Source organism: Micromys minutus (genome assembly GCF_963924665.1).
Source record: "Micromys minutus genome assembly, chromosome: 25".
In the NCBI taxonomy this organism is placed as follows: domain Eukaryota; kingdom Metazoa; phylum Chordata; class Mammalia; order Rodentia; family Muridae; genus Micromys; species Micromys minutus.
The window spans coordinates 41,609,880-41,631,225 of record NC_137960.1 but is presented as its reverse complement, the minus strand read 5'-3'; the positions used below and the strand labels follow the sequence as shown (position 1 = coordinate 41,631,225).

Below are 21,346 nucleotides of genomic sequence, written 5' to 3'. Positions count from 1 at the left end.
CTGAGATTACAGGTATGTCTCACAACACCTGGCTGTTTTATTGTTTCTGTGAGGCAGGGGACTGGTCATGTAGCCATGGCTAGCCTCAAACCTGTGGTAACCCTTGCTGCTCCCTGCTGGTCCACACGCTTCTAGGGATACTCCTGTCTCTGCTTGCCAACTTGCTGTGGGGAACTGGCTTACAGATGTGTGCTGCCACTTCTGACCTCATGTGGGTTCTGGGAAATCAGACCCCAAATATGTAATAATGTTTTAGTGAAACTTGTATCTTAGCATGAAAGCTTTTCTAAACCATGTATTTCTTTTGGAAAAAAAAAACTTCTTAATAATTTGCTTCTGTTTTAAATGTAGCATAATTTTTATGGCAAGAGTTCTTCTACAAGAAATTACCTTTCCATAAAAGGAAGAGGTTTTTATGGTGACGTTCAGACGTGAACATCACGGAAGCTGAAACTTCCTGTGCATTTTCTGTCACTTTCCAACCAGATTGCTAGCCTAAATAAATGCTAAGGTTTCTTGTTGTCGCTGTTGATTGCTGTTGTTGCTTTGGTTTGTAATTTACTTCTTAGTTTAAAAACAAAACATTAGGCAAACATTGTGGAGCTCTGAGGAGCGCGGCTCCTCACCAGCTCGTCTGTGCCATTCTTCACCTTCGAGTCCATGTAACTTAGAGCGGTCATCATACAGCTCAGTCTCCTTTCACTGCCCAAAATTTGAGGTGCATTTCACCCCAGTGTTTGAACGGACATCCATCCATGCACTCCAGTAAAGGGAACACCCCTCTGCTCTGTGCGCAGGAGACGCCCACCAGCGCCTGGGTCAGTCCAAGCTTATCGTTGAGGAGGCAAACAAGACAACAGTGGCTGTCCAACAGGTCACCACACCGATGGCCAATAACCTCAGCAACTGGTCTCACAACCTGCAGACTTTCGACTCTTCTGCATATAACACCGCAGTAGACTCGGCGCGGGACGCAGGTACCTCTGGCAAGCTTTACCGTCTTGTCCACCTGAAGAACTACTTAGTCATTAAACTCTACATGGCTCTTGACAAGATACTGTGTGCGCCATTTACCTTTTAGGTTGGAATGCTGTAGAAATTAGTTTACAAAAAGATACACACTTTATTCTGCTCATCTGCATTTACACCTAGAGTCTAGATTTATCTATATTCTAGACACTTATGTATGGCCCCACATGGGATAAATATAAATTTACAGATATGTGCATTGGTAGAAGCTATATGGTAGTTAAACTGATAAAGTAGTTTTTTTTAATTGGATAGCAACAATTATAATGATAGCAAATATCCTTATCAATGTAAGGCTGATTCTTTACCATAAAAGTTTAAACAAATGTTAGAGTAAATAACTTCAGCAAAATACTGTCTTACTTTAGAAGAAACAAATGAGTAATGGTATTGATCTCACTAACTCACATTCCCATTCTGCTTGCCTGACTGCATCAGATTATTACCAACAAAAGCCAACCATGTGTCTTGGCCAATTCACATATACAACTTTATAGCAATGGAAAAGATATCTCTTAATGTCTACCTTGTGTAGTTTGGTATATGTAGTTTAAAATCACATAACAACAGAGAATGTCTTTTTCCATGCTCACATTTTTATGCAGAATCTTCATAATCTCTTGGCTATCGGTGTCTACCACTGTCATGACAAATTGTGCCAAGGATTGTTGGTCATTCTTTACAAATGGTTCTCCATAGTAGCTTTATAGAACACCTCTGAATTCAGAATAGTTATGAGCCCATAGCTAATCTCCCTGAGGGTGTGGTGATGTCTATGCATTATTCAGCATTTGCAATTTTCTCTATCTGCTTTAAATTTATTTTCATCTTCTTTCATTTGTCCTATTGAGTTCTCTGTTTTAGTTAAGATTTCTATTGCTGTGAACAGACACCATGACCAAAGCAACTCTTATAAAGGAAAACATTTCATTGGGGCTGGCTTACAGGTTCAGAGGTTCAGTCCATTACCATCATGGCAGAAAGCATGTCATAACGCAGATTTGGAGCTGGAAAAAGAGCTGAGGCTCACACTGGGTAAAACTTGAGCATAGGAGACCTCAAAGCCCACTGCCACAGTGACACACTTCCTTTAACAAGGCCATACCTCCTAATAGTGCCACTCCTTCTGGACCAAGCATCAGATGGGTCTATGAGGGCCATTCCTGTTCAAACCATAATGTTGTCATAACAGGCACCAAAGTTAGCACTGAGTGAAATTCTCTGAAACTACTGTGGTTTTCTCAAATAGTATTTGGTGATGTAAAACAAAATAAATGAAACAACATACCATAATGTAAGAGACTTTAGAGCCTATATGAGAAGTTGGTGTTACACACCTTCCCATCAGCAGAAAAATCTTGCTTGTCATGTTCCCTTCCCTGGATCCTCATCAGAGGCTGCAAAGCTGCCCTCTCTATGGCAAAGGCAGCTTTGGCTTCAGGCTCCTGACGTCCTCCATCTAACTCTGTCTTCACTGTAGCAGCCGCAGTGGTGTGTGCACCGCTGCCTCTCACCTGCTGTATCAGTCTGTGTTGTAGACATGGGGGCCTGAGCTATATGATTAAAGAAACATCTGTATGTTTGCCGAGAAGCCTGCCCTTTAGCACGTACACTAAGTCAGCATGTACCGCATTCCATTTATAAACCAACGTGTGCTCTAAATGTCACAGAAAAGAACAAAATGGATTATGCCTTGAGCTCCGCTATTAATTTTATAAGGTTAAAAATGATGTTCGCAGATCTGCCAGAGGCGGTATGTTTGCTGGACCTCAGTTGATTTTTAAAATAAAGTTAAATATTCAAATGGCCCGTTTTCCTTATTGCAGTGAGAAATCTCACTGAGGTTGTCCCCCAGCTTCTCGATCAGCTGCGCACTGTGGAGCAGAAACGTCCCGCAAGCAACGTGTCCGCCAGCATCCAGAGAATCCGCGAGCTCATTGCTCAGACCAGGAGTGTCGCCAGCAAGGTATGTGGTGAGAGGTGTCACTCAGGGATGATGGAGAAATGACACTGAGCTCCAACCCCTCAGCAGCTCCTGAGGCCTGGCACCTTCCTGATATGCTATTTAGTAGGGCTACCTGAGCAGCTTCGGAGCGTGACCCTGTAGGCTACCGTGGCATGGCTCTAGTCCAAGCACTCAGAGGCAAAGGAAAGAAGAGAGCACAGAAAGTTCCAGGCCAGCTCCACCTACACAGCCAGTTCCCAGCCACTGGGCATCATGGCCAGATTACATCTCAGGAAACACACAAACAAGAAAATCTTTTTTAAAGTAAACCAAGGAAGGTTCAGCATTCATCAATCTATGGTTATCCTAATAGGGAGCCAAAATTAACCACAAAGTTCTAGTCAGAAAAGCCCACGGACAACAGAAATCCATTTAAGCTCCGATCAAAAGACTCAACTCGGTGTTAGAATTATTCATTTTCAATGACTGTGTTCCTGAAGTTAGCATGTGGAAGTCTTGCCCGCCTGTCCCGCCTGCAAACTTCCCTGGCTCAACACGTATTATGTGAAAGTTTTATTGATTGCGCTGCAGGCTTAACCACGGGATCACAAGCGGAGGAAACTAAGCAAAGGTGAGCATCTTAGGCTCTGTTACAGAAGAACCAGCATTGTCAGAGCAGGTCCCAACCAATTAACATCCCCATAGGACAGAAGAGGACTCGCACATGGGCCTCACTTTAATTTGTTTTCATTGATTTATAGATCAGCCTCGTTTTTTATAACCAAATTACGTAGTTTTATTTTTATTTTCTCAATTAAGAATTGTGCTGAACATAGCCAGACACAGTGATACATGACTTTAATCCCAGCACCCAGGAGGCAAAGGCAAGTGGATCTCAGAGTTTGAGCCAGCCTGGTCTACAGAGTGAGTTCCAGGCTACACAGAGAAACAGTGTCTCAAGAAGAAGGAAAAAAGGAAGGAGGAGGAGACAATTATACCAAACCAAACATACATCCAGGGACTGGTAGAAACAAGAATAAGAAATCTGTTGTTGTATAGTGCTATAGATTAGTCTTGGTAATTACATGTGACTTTCAAGAATGATGTAATAAAGGCTCCTCCCTAGTGAATCATCTTATTTGAATAGCTCTGTAAATATTTCATGACACGTTATCTTTAAAATACATCAAGAAATGACATTTTAGACTGAGTGTGGTGGCACTTTTGCCTGTAATCCCAGAAGTTGGGGAGTTAAGACAGAGGACTGTGGGTTTAAAGCCACCCTGAATGCATAAGAAGTTTCTAGGACAATACAGTGAGACTGTCTAAAAGACAAAAAAGAGGCATCTTAAAAAACAAAGTTTTGGTAGTGTTTTCTTGGTGACATTGTTCAATATAATTTATATTGAGTTATAACATTAGAGTACTGATCACAAAAGAAAAAAGGACAGACAGACAGACAGACAGGCAGGCAGACAGACTTCCTACCCATTGGGCCCTCACTCAGTTCCAAAGGGAGATGCTTTCTCATGCAACCTTCTCAGACTCTCCATTCTACTGATAAGCTTCAGTCACACCCTGCTTGATTGATTGTTGGGACATACCAATCTCTATTCAACAAATAGGAGACAGCTATGCCCTCAAGCAATGGAGAATAAACTCTCAAGCTAGATGACTATACACATCAGCCCAATTAATATTAGCTGATGCAAATACCCCTAATTATTCAGAAAGGTTTGTATAGACAATGTGGGGTGGCTATACATGTTGTCAAATGCCCTAAAGATCCTTTGCAAATCAAATCAGTTCCAGGTGTCATCTTGGGCCTCTAAGAACTGTGCTGAGACGGTGCTTTGTGTTTCTGAGAAACATCACAGGAAATGGCTTAAGGAACTTCTTAATACAATTTTTTTACAAGGCTAGTGCTAGGGGCTGGAAGGGGCTTTACAGCCACTGTCTTACCTCACCTCCTGTTTATTGTGTCACTTTACAGAAGAATATTGAGTAGGTGACATAGGGCAGCCTAGTTATTAAGTGAAATGGCACGTGGGGAAGGCAGAGGCTGTGCCAGGACCCTGGCTGTGCCGGTGTGGATGCGGGGGAGGGTGGATTGCTCACAGCTTTATTCTATACTGTTCTTATTACAACCTTGGGGAGAAAGTTCCAGCAGCTTGAGTTCTACTTCTCCAAATCGACTAATTCTTCTAAGTCATTATGAACTGTCAATGTCAAGACCAGACAACTGTTCCTTCCCCTTTAGCCCACCAGCCTGAGTGTATAGTGTGGAGTTGTGTTGGTGTAGTGTGGAGTTGTATCTGTCCTCATCCTCGGTCGCTGTTTGCTCTTGTGCTCTCTTGGCCCATTTTAGTCTAAAACCTACTGTGCTGTAATCGTCCTTACTACATATTTTCTGAGAGTATAGAGGTAAATAAAGTTATAGAGGCAGGTAGGGGTTCCTCCAGAAACCATGGGAGAGCATTCGGCCCCTTCCTCCAAAGCACTTTCAGTGGGACAACTTTGTATTTTCAGATCCAAGTCTCCATGATGTTTGATGGCCAGTCGGCCGTCGAAGTGCACCCCAAAGTCAGTGTGGATGACCTGAAGGCCTTCACATCCATCAGCTTGTACATGAAGCCTCCTCCAAAGCCGGCAGAGCCCACCGGGGCCTGGGTAGCAGATCAGTTTGTCCTCTACCTCGGAAGCAGAAACGTAAGAGCATAGCATGGGGGGTTGTAGAAGGTACTGTTGCCCTCTGTCTTGAGCAAAGCTGTTGAGAAAACAAATTCCCACTCTGACAGTAAAGGCCAGAAATCACTTTAATGACAGGACGCAAGCAACATGAGCCTTCAGTAGATTCCCGTCTCCTCACCCCTCTGGTGTAGCAAGCACTTACAGATAGATAGCATGTGGGCAGCAGACCCAGAGCGGGTAGAAATCAAGAGTGAATGCTAGACTAGCAGCAGCTCGAAGTGATAATTCGGACCAAAACTTGGTTGTATACAGCAACTCTTAGCACCTATGATTGTGCTGTTTAGAGATGGCTCAGTGGTTAAGAGCACTGACTGCTCTTTCAGAGGTCCTGAGTTCAAATCCCAGCAACCACGTGGTGGCTCACAGCCATCTGTAATGAGATCTGATGCCCTCTTCCGGTGTGTCCAAAGACAGCTACAGTGTACTCAAATATAATAAATAAATAAATATTTTTTAAATGATACCAATTGTGTGTGCTATACTTGTTGATTGTATTTAAGTGACTTTCTTAACATTTCAGGCCAAAAAAGAATACATGGGTCTGGCAATCAAAAATGATAACCTGGTGTATGTTTACAATTTGGGGACAAAAGATGTGGAGATTCTCCTGGATTCCAAACCTGTGAGCTCCTGGCCTGCTTACTTTAGTATTGTCAAGATTGAGAGGTAAGGTGTCTCCATGGCAAACGGCTTTATGAATACACACATGACACTCTTCTTGTGGATGCCATAAGTATTCTTTTCTTTCCTATCTTATTTCTTTTCTTCCTTATTCCTATAATCCTTCCCAAACACCTGACTGAGATAAAAAAAAAAATCTAGAAAAAAGAAATAGCAACCTGATTACCAAATCATTTTACCTTGCTGTAAGTTAAAATTTAAAAGTAAAATGTCTGCTTTTCTACTTTTCTTTCATAATTAATATTTCAGTACGTGCACAATGATATGATACAATGGAATAACCTGGTTATTGTTTTTTTTTAATAAAGTGACATTAACATTTTGACACAATGAAAGTATTTCCTACAAGCAAGTGACAAGCCTTTCTCTCACCAGGGTAGGGAAACATGGAAAGGTGTTCTTGACAGTGCCCAGTCTCAGTAGCACGGCAGAAGAAAAGTTTATTAAGAAGGGTGAGTTTGCGGGAGACGACTCCTTGCTGGATCTGACCCCTGAGGACACTGTGTTTTACGTCGGTGGGGTGCCTGCAAACTTCAAGGTAAGCTACAGAGCTGCATCTGGCTCGGTGAAAACCTGAAGTAGTTCTTTTACAAATCCATAACCCCCAAATGAATGGAGGTGGGGGGAGTCGGATACCACGGCGAGAGTGGGTGGTAGAATTCTGGAGCAGAATCTGTTCATAAGACTGCTTCCCCAGTCTGGTCCCTACTGCCCACATTTTCAGTGTCAGTTGTTTGCAAGTTACAGCTAATGCTTGAAGATTAGCTGATGCCATTCTGATAATGTAAAGGTGAGAAGTATTAGTCCGGGAAAGAAGTGGTATTATCTACTACAAGAATGTTTGTGCTGACGGGGATCTAGAGTTCAGCATTGCACGTAGCAGTTTCAAATGCTGTTCCCTAAAATAGGAACGGTATAAAGCATATGAGATGAGAAATGGAAGACCTGACGAAGAGTGGGTGAAGGCAGGCCCAGGAAGATGAGAAGCCAGTCTCAGGCCTTCCACTTGAGGACTGTTGGTTACAGTCGTGAGGACATTGTTGACCTCTCTCACAGACTGCTATGTCATCTGGTTTCATTGTGAACTTGTTGTTAGGATATGTAGTATATACATAGTCCATACTCAGTAAATACATGTTCTCCACTAAGGCATGTGAAACTGCTGATCCAAGCCATCGGTCATACTGATGCAAACAGTGTAGAGCGATGCTGGTGTCAGAGGGACCGGGTGGGTCCCCTCTGATGCGCTGTCAGCTTCATTCTCTGTTCGGCAGCTTCTGCGTGAAACATGACCGTGGGCTAATTGGTTTTATTTCCCTGCCGTACAGCTCCCAGCCAGCTTAAACCTGCCCAGCTACTCAGGCTGCCTGGAGCTGGCCACTCTGAATAATGATGTGATCAGCCTGTACAACTTCAAACACATCTACAATATGGATCCATCTAAGTCTGTGCCCTGTGCCAGGTGAGCAGCTGTTAGGAGCTCAGAGTCTCTGACGTCAGGCATGGCCAGCGGGCAGGCCAAGTGTGAGTCGCTGCACATGGTGTTAAACTCTTCTGTGGGAAAAGTATGTGTAAAGTTGTATATGTGCCAGACCCACAATATGTGCTTCCATTTTCCTCTGCCACAGACGAACACACAGAATTTTATATGTGTGTGTGTGATATGTATTGTACATATACATATATGTATGTATTATACATATTTATTTAGGATTCTAAGGTCAGAGGTTTCCAGAAGACTGCAGCTATTCTAGTACGTACGATGAAGAAGAACCCCATTCTCTCCTTCATCCTTCACCTGCCACTGGAACAGCAAAAGTTGTTCTGAAAATGGGTTCCAGGGTCTCCCTTAGAAGGCATACCAAACTGTAACATCCGTGTGACCCTGTGTTCTGTTCCAGGGATAAACTGGCTTTCACTCAGAGTAGGGCTGCCAGCTACTTCTTCGATGGCTCCAGTTATGCTGTGGTGAGGGACATCACCAGGAGAGGGAAATTTGGCCAGGTGACTCGGTTTGACATAGAAATTCGAACACCAGCTGACAATGGCCTTGTGCTCCTGATGATCAATGGAGTAAGTAGCAGGAAGTCCTAATTGTCCCCTGTCCTTCCTTGGCTCTCTGATACTCCTTCCCCAGGAAATGCTTCTTCCCCAGAGTACGTGTACCATGCCATCAAAATGAATACCTAGCTTAGAAAGCAAAATTGGGTTTATTTTTCTCTAAGAAAATTATGACAGCATTAAGTAAAAGCAATCCTGACATGCCCACCTCAACTTTTATATATAATAAAATTGTTGTTAGATACACAACATGTTTTTTATATTTTTGTAATTTTATAATTTTAAAAAATGTTGGAAAAACTCATGACCAAGATCTAGTATATATTAAGATGTTTCTCTTCATAAGTCATGAAACATTCAAAATCATAATAAAAACAATAAACAATATTAAATAAAAATTTAAATATAAGTATTTTAAATAAAATAAAATTAATTCTCGTTTACTAATAATATAAAAACCTTTGAACTTGCTAAAAATATCTTATCAATAATAGCAATATCAGTGAGAATAGTTTAATAAAATATTCTGTGGGTTTTTTAAAATTTTTTTCAAATCTTTTCAATACAGTAATTCAAGAACATCCTAAATCCAATTTCAGCTGTTTTATTGGCTGTCAAAACTACATAGAATTCTTCCCCTGACTATATATCATGTATTATTAGCTGTGCCTACTAAATAATATTTTTTTTTAATTTCATGCTTCACCTGGCCCAGGTAACCTTTGCTATTTGGCTGGTGCATTTTCTCTCCTGAAGCCAGTTCTTCAGAGCAAATTAGATACTATATTGTCTTGTAAACTTTAATAAAATTTCTTCAAGCCACTGCACATCTTCTTTGAAAGATTTCTAAACAGGTTGGCAATCTTTCCTCACACATTAAAAAATTGGGAGTATAGAATGACTTAGTCCTGTGACCAGAGACTTAAGATTCTCACTAGATTTGATCACAAGGTTGACACCACCATGTAGTTGTGCAGGAACATCCTGTGGAGATAGAAAAGCGCTGACTCTGAAAAACAGATATGTATTTCGTGGTTGGTAAAAATAGTGCAGATGGAGGATGGTTTACAAAAATCACTAATTGCAACAACTAGTGGGATTTTACTGTGGTCTCTTCTCACAAATCAAACATCTGTTGTGTCTGTCTACCATCTATAACCACTCACTGTACCCCCCTCCCCCACTCCCTGGAAACGGAATGCTCCAAGATGAGAGGTTTGGGGAGACAGAACATTTACATTGTTTTCATTGCCAAAATAGTTTAACAAAAAAAAAAAAAAAGTCCCCAAAATACTTTCAAACAACCTTTTATCAACACCAAAACTTCACTTCATGGGGCAGGGGGAGTTAAGGGAGGAGAGTTGGGGGACAGGGCAGAGAGAGAGAGAGAGAGAGAGAGAGAGAGAGAAAGAGAGAGAGAACATTCTTTCTCATCCACTGGTGTAACTCCCTTTGTTGTGAGGTGGCGTTCCTGAAACAGCTAGGTCTCATGCTCCGGAAAGGCATTTGTCAGCACATATAAACTTTATCCATTTAAAATAACTCATCTCACAACAAAAACTGTGTGTTTTAAGTTGACAGCATTGTCAGAACTTCACAGGAAGTAACCATCAAACACCCACCTGTCCTAGAACACTTCCATGTCACTCCACATCTCTGTACAAAATGACAAAACAACTGTCTTATCTCCAATAACCGCCAACAAATAGGCCCATAGAGGGCACCCTGAGCCCATCAAGTGTGGGACTCAATTCAGGAGGTCTCTCAATGAAGGCTCAGGGTCAATAATCTATATCAATGATCACTTTCTTTCTATATTTCAGTTTTCTTGGTGGGAGAGGTCATGTCTCCCCAACCCCCAACACAGCATTCCTATGTAGCCCTGGCTGACCTAGAACTCATTCTATAGACCAGACTAGCCTCAAACTCAGAAATCTGCCTGCCTCTGAGAGTAAGGCGTGTGCCACCACTGCCTGGCTACTTCAGAGGTTTTGATGAACATAAATAACAGTTAAAACATTTTCTGCAACCCCAGGGATTGTCTCTTCTGCCAAGGAATATGCACACTCCATTCAGGATATCTACACTTTATGTAAAATGAAGACTTTCCCATAATGCTTTATTTTTCAAATCCATTTAATTCCTGTATCTATGAGCTATGTTCTAGAAGCAAAAGGTACAGCCAGGAAGTAATCTGATTACTGACAGATTACTTCTGCTTCTAACATCATCTGGCCTAAGTGTGTTCCAATTCCATTTTCATTTATGCAATTCCAGTGGCTCAGAGTAACAGAAATGGTCTTCTTTATCCTAGATCCATATTTGTTGGCATATTGGAGGGACTGTTTAGCCCATCTTGAAATAATTTCTCATTATTGCCAATTTTCATCTTTAAGTGAATTTAGTGGCATCTCTGGGGCTAATCATATTTTCAAAGGTTGCTTAACCACAAGGCAGTTGAAAAGGTATGGTCTATTCTCCTTTGTCTTAAAGAATTAAAGGTCAGTAATGGAGACTCAGTACTCCATGCAGTGGTTTGTAGGTTAACATAAAAACAAACGAGGATAGGTATTTTAAATTTTCTAAAAATATCAATGCTTTTATTAATATGTAAGGAATAAGTGCTGACTTTGCTTTAATAATCCCATGACAGGGTTTCTCTGTGTGGCCCTGGCTGTCCTGGAACTCACTCTGTAGACCAGGCTGGCCTCAACCTCAGAGATGCAGCTGCCTCTGCCTCTTGAGTGCTGGAATTAAAGGTGTGCAGCATCATGATCTGGCATTTCATATTTTTAATGAACTTTTTTACTTTAATAGGACTTTTAACTTTTTGTTTGTTTGGGTTTGTTTTTGTTTTTCCCTTTTTTATTGAATATTTTCTCTATTTACATTTCAAATGTTATCCCCTTTCCCAGTGTCTCCTCAGGAATCCCCCTATTCCATCCCCCCTTCCCCTGCCTCTATAAGAGTGTTTCCCCATCCACCCACCCACTCCCTCCCACCTCCCCGCCCTGGCATTTCTCCACACTGGGGCATTCCTTCCCAGGACCAAGGGCCTGTCCTCCCTTTGATGTCCAATAAGGCCATCCTCTGCTACATGTGTGGCTGGAGCCATGGGTCCCTCCATGTGTACTCTTTGGCTGGTGGTTTAGACTCTGGGAGCTTGGGGGGGGGTCTGGTTGATTGGATATTGTTTTTCTTCATATGAGGTTGCAAACTTCTTCAGTTCCTTCAGTCCTTTCTCTATCTTCTCCACTGGGGACCCCATTCTCAATCCAACTCTGTATTTCTCAGACTCTGGCAGAGCCTTTCGGAAGACAGCTGTATCAGGCTCCTGTCAGCATGCACTTCTTGATTTTACATTTACTTTAATAAGACTTTTATGAGACCACTTTAATCTTCAAAGAATTCCATTAATAACAATTATAATAGCGCTCTAATCCAGCTAAATTTGGTTCTCAATTCACATTGGTGAGTACTCCCACCTTACACTTTCTTTCTCTCTGCAGAGTATGTTTTTCAGCCTGGAAATGCGCAATGGCTACCTACATGTGTTCTATGACTTTGGATTCAGCAATGGCCCCGTGCATCTTGAAGACACATTGAAAAAAGCCCAGATTAATGATGCAAAATATCATGAGGTACAGTCATTGTGCTTCAGATGGGTTTGGGTTTTGATACTTAGATCTATGTCTATGACCAGGTGAGCTAACGCAGTAGTGGGATAGTAAACTAGATGCATTCACATTGAGGGGCACCTGATGTACCCTCATCTACTCCATCCAAGGAAAACTCATGTTGACATCTCTATCCAAATAAAATCACTGGAAGGTCTCTTCTTATTAAAAGGGACTCATTAACCAAAAGTCTCTTGTTAATCTTAAGTGTCTTGATTACAATGGAAAACCTATGAAAATACTGCACATAGGTTAAGCATTACAAAGATCTTATTCTACTCTGAGCCTCATTGATATAAGGAGGTTATATAAGTAAATATAGAATTTTCTCTTGAACTTTTTTCTCTAGAATATAGAATGCAAGTGGTTTTTCTCATGAAAAACAAAATCCCAAAATACCCTTCATCGAAACTAACAACTACTCTAAATATATGACTAATAAGCCATATAAAGATGTAATATCTTTTACATTGATCCCAAACGTAGTGATTAGCCAGACATATTTACCTTTCCAGTTCAATGCCCAGAGGCTTTCTAAAGATGGATTTCAGTAAATGAAGAACTTGTTTGTCTGGCTAGCATTTTTGTAGGTTCACTAGAACTAGTCACTGTCTTTTAAATACTAATTCAATACTTATTTGTGCAAATATGACCATTCAAAACAACATAGAAATGTTTCTAAAACCTGACACCTTAATAGCACGCACTCTACAATCCAGAGAATATCTGTTTGAGCACAGAGCATATAACCCTGCTGCCAGTGGTGGCAGGAATGCAAATGCGCTGCCCGATGTATAGAAAGCTTTTGTTGTGGTGGAGGAAAACATCTTTAGACTTTGTAGTTCAGTGTCGGAGCACTGTCCCCGCAAGTGTCAGGCTTGCTGTTTTCAACCCTGTGCAGGTGCAGTCAGACATGTTCATGAACTCACCTGAGACCTGGATTTCATTCCCAGCAACACAAAAGAAAGTACTTTTATTAGGAGGCTAAAGCTGATATTATATGTGTTTAGATAGATAGATAAATAGGTAGGTAGGTAGATAGGTAGATAGATAGATAGATAGATAGATAGATAGATAGATAGATAGATAGATAGATAGATACCACAAGGGGTGCAATGAAGTAATAAATCTTTAAGAAATAGTAGATATTATTAACTTGATTGGACTTTTAATATAGGTAATGTTTCATATGTCCAAACTTAACAAATGATACAGTCTATTTAAAGGTATGCAGTTTTATAGTCAGCAATGCCTTAATTGAGACTTTCTTTTAAAGACAGATGCTTATAAGTTCTTTATACATCCCCTCAAAAGAGGCAGGTGAAAAATTAAAAGTTAAAAAAAAAAAAAACAAAGAAACAGGACTCCTAGAAAACTGTAGCTTAGGCTACTCCCTTTCCCAGAAAGGGGTCTTTCCCCAGAAAATGTAAGCTGCAAGTTTACATTACATAAAAACCACAGTTATCATACCTGTGACTTAAAAAGGAAACTCTATCCCTATCTTGTGAACAAAGAAGAATATAGGTGATTGTAACCAGGGTAGTTCCCAGCAACCACATGGTTGGTGGCTCACAACCATGTAAGGGGATCTGATACCTTCTTCTGGCTTCTGGTGTGTTCTGAGGACAGCTACAATGCACTCATATACATGAAATAACCAGGTTAGTTAAAATACATTACATTTGTCTATAAACAAAAAGGAATCTGTTGTTAAGAAAACTTACATTATTTCTCTCAGATCTCAATCATTTACCACAATGACAAGAAAATGATTTTGGTGGTGGACAGACGACATGTTAAGAGCACAGACAACGAGAAAAAGAAGATCCCTTTCACGGACATCTACATTGGAGGTGCACCCCAAGAAGTCTTACAGTCCAGGTGAAGCTTTTGGAATATATAACTTTTCACTACTAATGATATACTAATGTGTAATCAATACCTAGGAGAGGTCTTGCTTTCTACTTTCACATATCTGCACAGGTATAGACAAACATATCAGCAAACCTGCAGGCCCTCTGCAGCCAGAGCTATGGCCTCTGTAAATTAGCATCTCACTGTGTAATCTATATTTCCATTATCTCACTAATATAACATTCCTTTTAGAATATAGTCACCTCCATTATTTCTCAAGGAGAAGAAGAGTAGAACAGACAAAACAGCATGTATGCTTTTACATTTGTCTTAGTCTCTAAAGTTATTGCAAACTCTTCAATAGTATCTGAGAGCATGTGCATTCTTGAAGGTGTACAAGAGGTCATGCGTCATGTGCGTTGTTCTAATGAATTAAAAAAAATTAGCTCTTACTGTGCATTAAATTCATAGAGACAGAGCTGGAGAAGGCTCGATGGTAAAAACACTGACTACTCTTGAGTGAATTTAGTGTTGTGTGAATGATTATCTCAGAACGATATGTGTGTGTGTGTGTGTGTGTGTGTGTGTACATAGATATGAATAGAGATAGACAGATATAAATTTTCAATTGTAACAAAGTTCTTATTTATCTTGAGTCAAAAACTTTCCAAGTTTCAAATTATTACATTTAAAGAAGGTTCTCCAAGTTTTTCTGAACTAAACACTCTTTTTGGTCCTTCAACCATGTCCCCTGGGACATTAGCCACTATGTCAGCCTGCTGGTTAACACACTCTTCCAGCTTTGACCTGTGAGGACAGAACACAGCAGAGCCCTTCATCTGCAACACAGCTAGCCCACTGTGATCTGGTCAAAGCCAGCATCCAATAACATGGTCTTGGGCACCTCCCAAGAGGTGATAGAGATTACAGAGATAAAAATAGAACACTGAACAAGAATGTCATCCCTAGTCAGAAGGACAAACATTTCATTTTTTATGTAAGATTCTTTTCATGTAATATATTCTGATTATAAAGTTTCCCCTCCCCTTACTCCTCCCAATTTCCTTTTCTTCCCTTCCCATCCAGAACCACACCCTTTCTATCTTTTGTTAGAAAACAAAAATGCTTCTAAGGAATAATAATAAAAAGATAAGATAAAACTAAAATTAAAAAATTAAATAGGGACCAAACAACCAAACATCAAAAAGAGCCTAAGAAAAAGCACAAGAAATATATAGATGCAGACAATATGTTGGAACACAAACCAGGAAGCTATAATATGTAGACACAAAGGACCTACAAGGTCTTAAAAGAAACAAAAACAGAAAAACAGTACTCTGACAACATGATGAGACAAAGAAGTTGTGTTGGTTAATTACTGCTGGGAATGGGACCTACCCTAAAGAGTGGTTTGTTTGGGCTGGTTTGGTAGCACACAACTTTAATCCCAGCACTTGGGAAATAGGCTGATCTCTGAGTCTGAGACCATCCTGGAACAGAGTGAGTTCCAGAACAGCCAAGACTATAAAGAGAAACCCTGTCTCAAAGACAGAGGAGGGGAGGGGGAGTGGGAGAGGGAGGAGAGAGAGGAAAGGAGGGAGGGAGGAAGGGAGGAAGGGAGTGAGGGAAGGAGAGAGACATTTGCAAGTAGCTATCAATTGAAGGAGGATGCTTCTGGGTTAGGATGGGGATGGATTCCACTTCTCCCTTCAGCTCTCGGACCCCATCTCGTGCAGGCCCTAAGACCCAGCCCCCTGGCATTCTCTATAACTTTTCTGTAGCTTTCCATGACTTGAATATGCTACAAATAAGGCCAAACCCATGAGACATCAGAAAACCTGAGGTCAAGTCCTCTCTTGGTATTTATTATGTAAGAGACTACATTTCTTTTCAATTTCTATGAAATTGCCAAGAGTAAAAGTATTTTCTACTGTAGCATATTAATTCTGTCTCAAGATTCTATAAAAAATGAATGTTAATATTCCCATCTATATTATTTGATCATGATAAAAAGTGGCGATTGACAATGGAAGTTAAAGGTTTGGAAAATTATAAAGTAAAGAAGTTGTCTTGGCTTGGAACAGCCCACTACACACAAAGGTTTGACACAGTCATGTCAAAAAAGCATGAGGCTTTGAATGGTTTTAAAGTTACTGAGATTGTAAGTCAAGCAGATCTCTATAGTGTGTGTGTGTGTGTGTGTGTGTGTGTGTGTGTGTGTGTGTGTGTGTGTACACATACATATATATATAATACCAATAAGGGCTGGTTTCCTTTTCCAGGACCCTAAGAGCACATCTTCCTCTAGATATCAACTTTAGAGGATGCATGAAGGGTTTCCAGTTCCAAAAGAAAGATTTCAATTTACTTGAGCAGAAAGAAACCCTGGGAGTTGGTTATGGATGTCCAGAGGACTCTCTGGTAAGTACCGTTCACTCAAGAGCTTTTTCACAGGTAAACATAATGCTTTTTCCATCTAGATTAGCCCTTTCTGCTTCTCTGGGCTCCTTTCTGCTACCAAGAGAAAGAAAAGTCATTAAATGAGAATGACTGAGGGACTTCCCGGTGCAGCTGTTCGGTTTCTGGTAGAGCTGGCATGCAAAGCCCAGAGGGACTGCTTGGAGTAAGAAAGGGAGTGCTGAAACCCAGCTGCTGTGGGAACAGGAAGGAAAGCTAACTCGCCTGAACTCCAGCAAACACAATTGAAACACAGGCTGCATGGGAGGCAGGCATGACTCTTTGTATATGAAAACTCACATAAATGTCCCATCATTGCCAAAGACACTGTGTTTACCTGTTTTTCCACACAGATATCTCGAAGAGCATATTTCAATGGGCAAAGTTTTATTGCTTCAATTCAGAAAATATCTTTCTTTGATGGCTTCGAAGGAGGCTTCAATTTCCAAACATTACAGCCAAATGGGTTACTATTCTACTATGCTGCGGGGGTAAGTACTTGCTTTCCTCTGAGGACATGCTGTGTAGCTGTTTTTCCTATCAGAAACAAGTTTTCGGCATTATAAAGGTAAATTTTGCCTCACAAATACACAGACTATAAGATGCTAAATATGTTTTATATATATATATGTTTTAAATACAATATCTTTTAATTCTTAAGAAATTTATACAATATATTTGATCATATTCAAATACATATATACAAATAGGTTTTTTTCTCTAACCTCTTCCAGTTCATTTTACCTTCCTTCTGACCCCAACCATATGTATGTCCATATCTGTGTGTACATATGTATGTGTGTATGTATATCCATATCTAGATAGATATATATATATATCTTTAAGTCCAAATTCATTTTTGGCTAATACTCCGCTGAACATATACTATGCACACTGTGACTAGTTGTGAATTCTGAGTATCCATTGTACATAGAAACTTCTTTGATGATATCTGAAAACGTCACTAATCCTGGGGATAGAGATAAGGATTTTGAGTGCAGTTAGATACTATTTCTGTCTGGCATATTGATAGAGTAGGTTCATCCCTGAGGTCTGTGAGCTCCCCAGCCATAGGCTGTTGCCAGAGTGACAGTACTAGGCATGTGTTTCCTTCTATGGAGCAGACCTTAAGCCTCGAACAGTTGATTACCTCCATAAGGCTCATGCCACTATGACAATCACAGACATATCTTAGCCTGAAATTCACTCCTACCCCTAGGGGTTGATGGGCAGAATTCAAGAAATCTGTAGACTCCCTGTGGGAAATTATATCTTCATTTTCCCCTACTTTTAATATCGAAACAAACCACAGTAGTGTTAGCAGTACCTCTAATTTTGTCACCGAAATAAATCACAAATGTTTTTCATAATACAGTTGGCACAGAGACTTGACAATATCATTTATGTTCATTTTTACTAGTTTCAAAATGTAGATGCTGTCAGAAATGCAGATCTATTACCTAATGCCTTTGTAGAGACTCGTGCAATGGATCCAAATCCCCTGCTTTACCATTCTGAGGGCAATAGTTCAATGCACTAGATCACCTTCCTCTTCCCATATATTTTGTCTTAAACATGTCATCATAAACTATTGATTTATGAAGAAAAGCAAATATATCCACAGCCTGCCAGAAATGTCAATGACAATATAACAACCGCTGAGCATAAGAACTAAGACACTCGGGGTTGAATTTATGCGTTACAGAGACATTACATTCTTCTACCCAACTCAGAGAACAAAACGTATGTCAAAACTGAAAGGCTGGGTGTGTGTGTCAGTAGTGGCGAGGTGGTCTAAGTGGGAAGCCCTTGTTCTATCTTCATTCCCATGAAAATGAATAAGATCTGTAGATGTCTGGCAAAGCTAACATTCAGCTGATGTATCTCTGTCCATACTTTGATTTTTGAAGGCAAACTTTGCTTCTTACAGTAACCTGTAATCTGTCACCACCTTGAAATGAATTTCTTTGTATGGGTATGCTGGGAGAATGAACACGGGCTTGTGCACATTTTTGCTGTGCATGTTGAGGCCAAAGGGCAACCTCAGGTGTCATTCTTCCTCAAATTCCATCCACCTTGGACTTGTTTTGGTTTTGAGGAGTCCTTGGCTGGCAAGGTGGCCAGTGAGCCCTAGATATCTAATGTTCTGTCTCCCCAGTGCCGGGGTTGGAGGTGCTTTGCCCAGGTTTTTGCATGAGTTCTGGGATAGGTAGGGTCCGATTGCTTGTACAACACACACTTTGTAGACTCCTATTTCCTCCTATTCCTATTTTTTTTAATTTTCAATGTAATTTAAATCAATAGCATCTATGACAATTTATAGAAAGCATTTTGGAGAACTTACCTCACATTACCCTGGTTCATTAGATAATTTTTTTTTCACGAATAGTAGGCTGGGTTTATATGCAGTTCATAGGGTTTGTGGACTGAAAGGCGGCTTTAGAAGTTGGTGAATGTAAGGAAAGGAAAACATTACTATCATCTGCCAGTGTTTTAAAACACACAGTAAGCAAACTCAGAAAGGGAGTAGCTTCTGCTTCCTGAAAGTTCTCTCTGACTTAATACATTGAAGAAGAGCAGCATCTTGAAAAGTCACATTCATGAATGAGCTCTGGTCTCTTCCTCTGACTACATCCTCCTGGAGGCTGAAATACCTTCAGAGGTGTCACATGACAGAGACAGACAGACAGACAGACAGACAGACAGGGAAAGATTGTGTATGTGTACAGGAATATCCATTTCATGTGTAGCAGTCAAAGCACAATTCTTAGGCATCGGTTCTCACCATCCTCCGTGTTTTGAGGCAGCAGGTGCTCTCTTGGTTTTGCCGCGTCCATGGGGATCAGGCTAGCGGGCCGGTTTGCAATACTCTCATCTATACGTCCTAAGTTACCACAGTAGCGCTGTATTACAGATGCATGCTACTGGATCTAGTTTCACATGGATTCTGGGGTTCATCAGGCTTTCGGGACAAGCCTGTTTACCTGCTGAGCCCCTCCCCAGCCCTGAAACACAAGCAAAGGTGTTCAGTTTTTGTTATTCACAGAAATTACCCTACCGGCAACTTTTCTGCACACCGTGTGTTCCTTTAAGCAATACCATCAAGTGAACTTTGAAAACACATCTGGGTCTTATCCTCAGCTTCCTGCTTAAACACCTGTGCTTTGTTTCAGTCTGACGAGTTTTCCATTTCCCTTGACAATGGCACTGTCGTCATGGATGTAAAGGGCGTCAAGGTAAAGTCGGCAGACAAGCAGTACCACGATGGGCTGTCCCACTTCGTCGTCGCCTCCATCTCAGCCGCAAGGTACCGCCCCGCACTTCCTGTACTTCCACCCCACACTTCCTGTGCCTCCCCCAGGATCTTTGTTTGTAGGGTGTGCTTCTGACAAGTACCACTGTGGTTCCTAGGCTAGTGCTTTTCCAGTGCTCCAAACAGTGATGGAAGAAACCACTCCTTACCTTCTTCCCAAAGGGATGCAACTCATCAAGGGATACCAATAAGCCATCATAATGCTGCTTAACCAATGCAGACGCTTGGGGCCGGGGGATGAGGTTGTTGCACATAGAAGAGTTTCAGCAAATACGGTTGCGTTTAGATTTTAAAACTAAACAGTAAAGGATGTTACATTTATGACAGCATTTTTTAAAAGTTCTAACCTCATCTTTAAATATATAAATATATATAAATAAATTTCTTTCTCATAAAATGTTTTGAAATAATGAGCCTCCTTTGAAGGTTGATGCTGTCCGTCTCCTTGTGTGGAACGTCCCGTTCAAAAGGGCAGTAGAGTTTCTCTCGACTCTGTTTCTAACAATTAGCCACCCAGTGCGCTGGGCAGTGAAACTGGCCCCCTAGAAATGGGGTGACTGCCAGCAACTTACTCTGCTTTTCCACTAAGAAAACGCTTGCCCTGGAGACTTAGAGTCCAGCCTCGGTTTGGAGAACCCTTCTTGCAAACCCGAATATTCATCCATTTCCTCCTGGGCCTCCTGAGAAATCCGTCTTTCCACTAAGATATTTCATTTTGACCCTGTGAGAAAACCTGCCTGTTTGGTGGGAAAGTAGTGTTCAGGTCAAACGTGCTGTGTGCACAGGTCAAACGTGCTGTGAGCACACACTGTTTCTTTTGCAGATATGAACTGGCAGTAGACAAAAGTCGACTTGGGAGTAAGAATACTACCAAAGGGAAGGCAGAGCAGACTCCAACAACCGAGAAGAAGTTCTACTTTGGTGGCTCTCCATTCACTCCTCAGTACGCTAATTTCACTGGGTGTATAAGCAACGCCTACTTCACCAGGTACGAGCTATTTTTTATTGGTGAATGTGCCTGATTGATAACGGTCAGTGCAGTAGTGGAATGTTTACATAACTAAAACTGAGACGCATGTGATTTATAGTCCTCAGCAGGCAGTAATTAAAAGTTTTTATGCTTGAGCAACTGATGTCCATGGGTTTGAGAGTTACTTGTTCTTTCATTTCTGTGCTGCTGTGGCTAAGCAAGACTTCATTTCTTCGCCTGCAGAATGCAGCATACAAGTGTGCCTGCCGGTGGGTTTGTCATAGAAACATATAAGACAATGTACGGGAGGTGCTTGCACAGCACATGGTCTATATACCGGTTATTAATGGTAAATCACAAATGAGCATTCCTTGTTCAAAGTGAAAGGCTGACCTCTTAATTTAATTCATAGCCTTAAACACAGCCACTGCTCTAGGTCCTTAAGAGGCAGTAGAGAGTCCAAGGATGCAGGAGCATACAAGGAACAGACTGAACACAGACTAAGAGACCAAGGCATGGTCCTAGCCATCCAGAGTCAGTCAGAATGTGGGATGCCAGAAAGTAGTGTTGGCAGGAGTCTTGGTAAGATAGGTAAGGAGTCATCACAC

The 21,346-nt window shown here is 41.0% G+C and overlaps 1 protein-coding gene across 1 annotated transcript in view; it reads left to right on the top strand.

Annotated features, from left to right (window-relative positions):
* The window catches only part of LAMA4 (laminin subunit alpha 4), a 148,185-nt gene that overhangs the window by 105,457 nt on the left and 21,382 nt on the right, over positions 1–21,346 (top strand). The window contains exons 17-29 of the mRNA XM_080938313.1: positions 798–977; positions 2,856–2,995; positions 5,504–5,683; positions 6,246–6,391; positions 6,782–6,944; positions 7,735–7,868; positions 8,308–8,479; positions 11,977–12,108; positions 13,883–14,025; positions 16,281–16,419; positions 16,809–16,946; positions 19,629–19,762; positions 20,592–20,756. Of these exons, the coding sequence (XP_080794439.1) occupies positions 798–977; positions 2,856–2,995; positions 5,504–5,683; positions 6,246–6,391; positions 6,782–6,944; positions 7,735–7,868; positions 8,308–8,479; positions 11,977–12,108; positions 13,883–14,025; positions 16,281–16,419; positions 16,809–16,946; positions 19,629–19,762; positions 20,592–20,756 (1,966 nt within the window). The remainder of the gene's footprint in view (positions 1–797; positions 978–2,855; positions 2,996–5,503; positions 5,684–6,245; positions 6,392–6,781; positions 6,945–7,734; positions 7,869–8,307; positions 8,480–11,976; positions 12,109–13,882; positions 14,026–16,280; positions 16,420–16,808; positions 16,947–19,628; positions 19,763–20,591; positions 20,757–21,346) is intronic.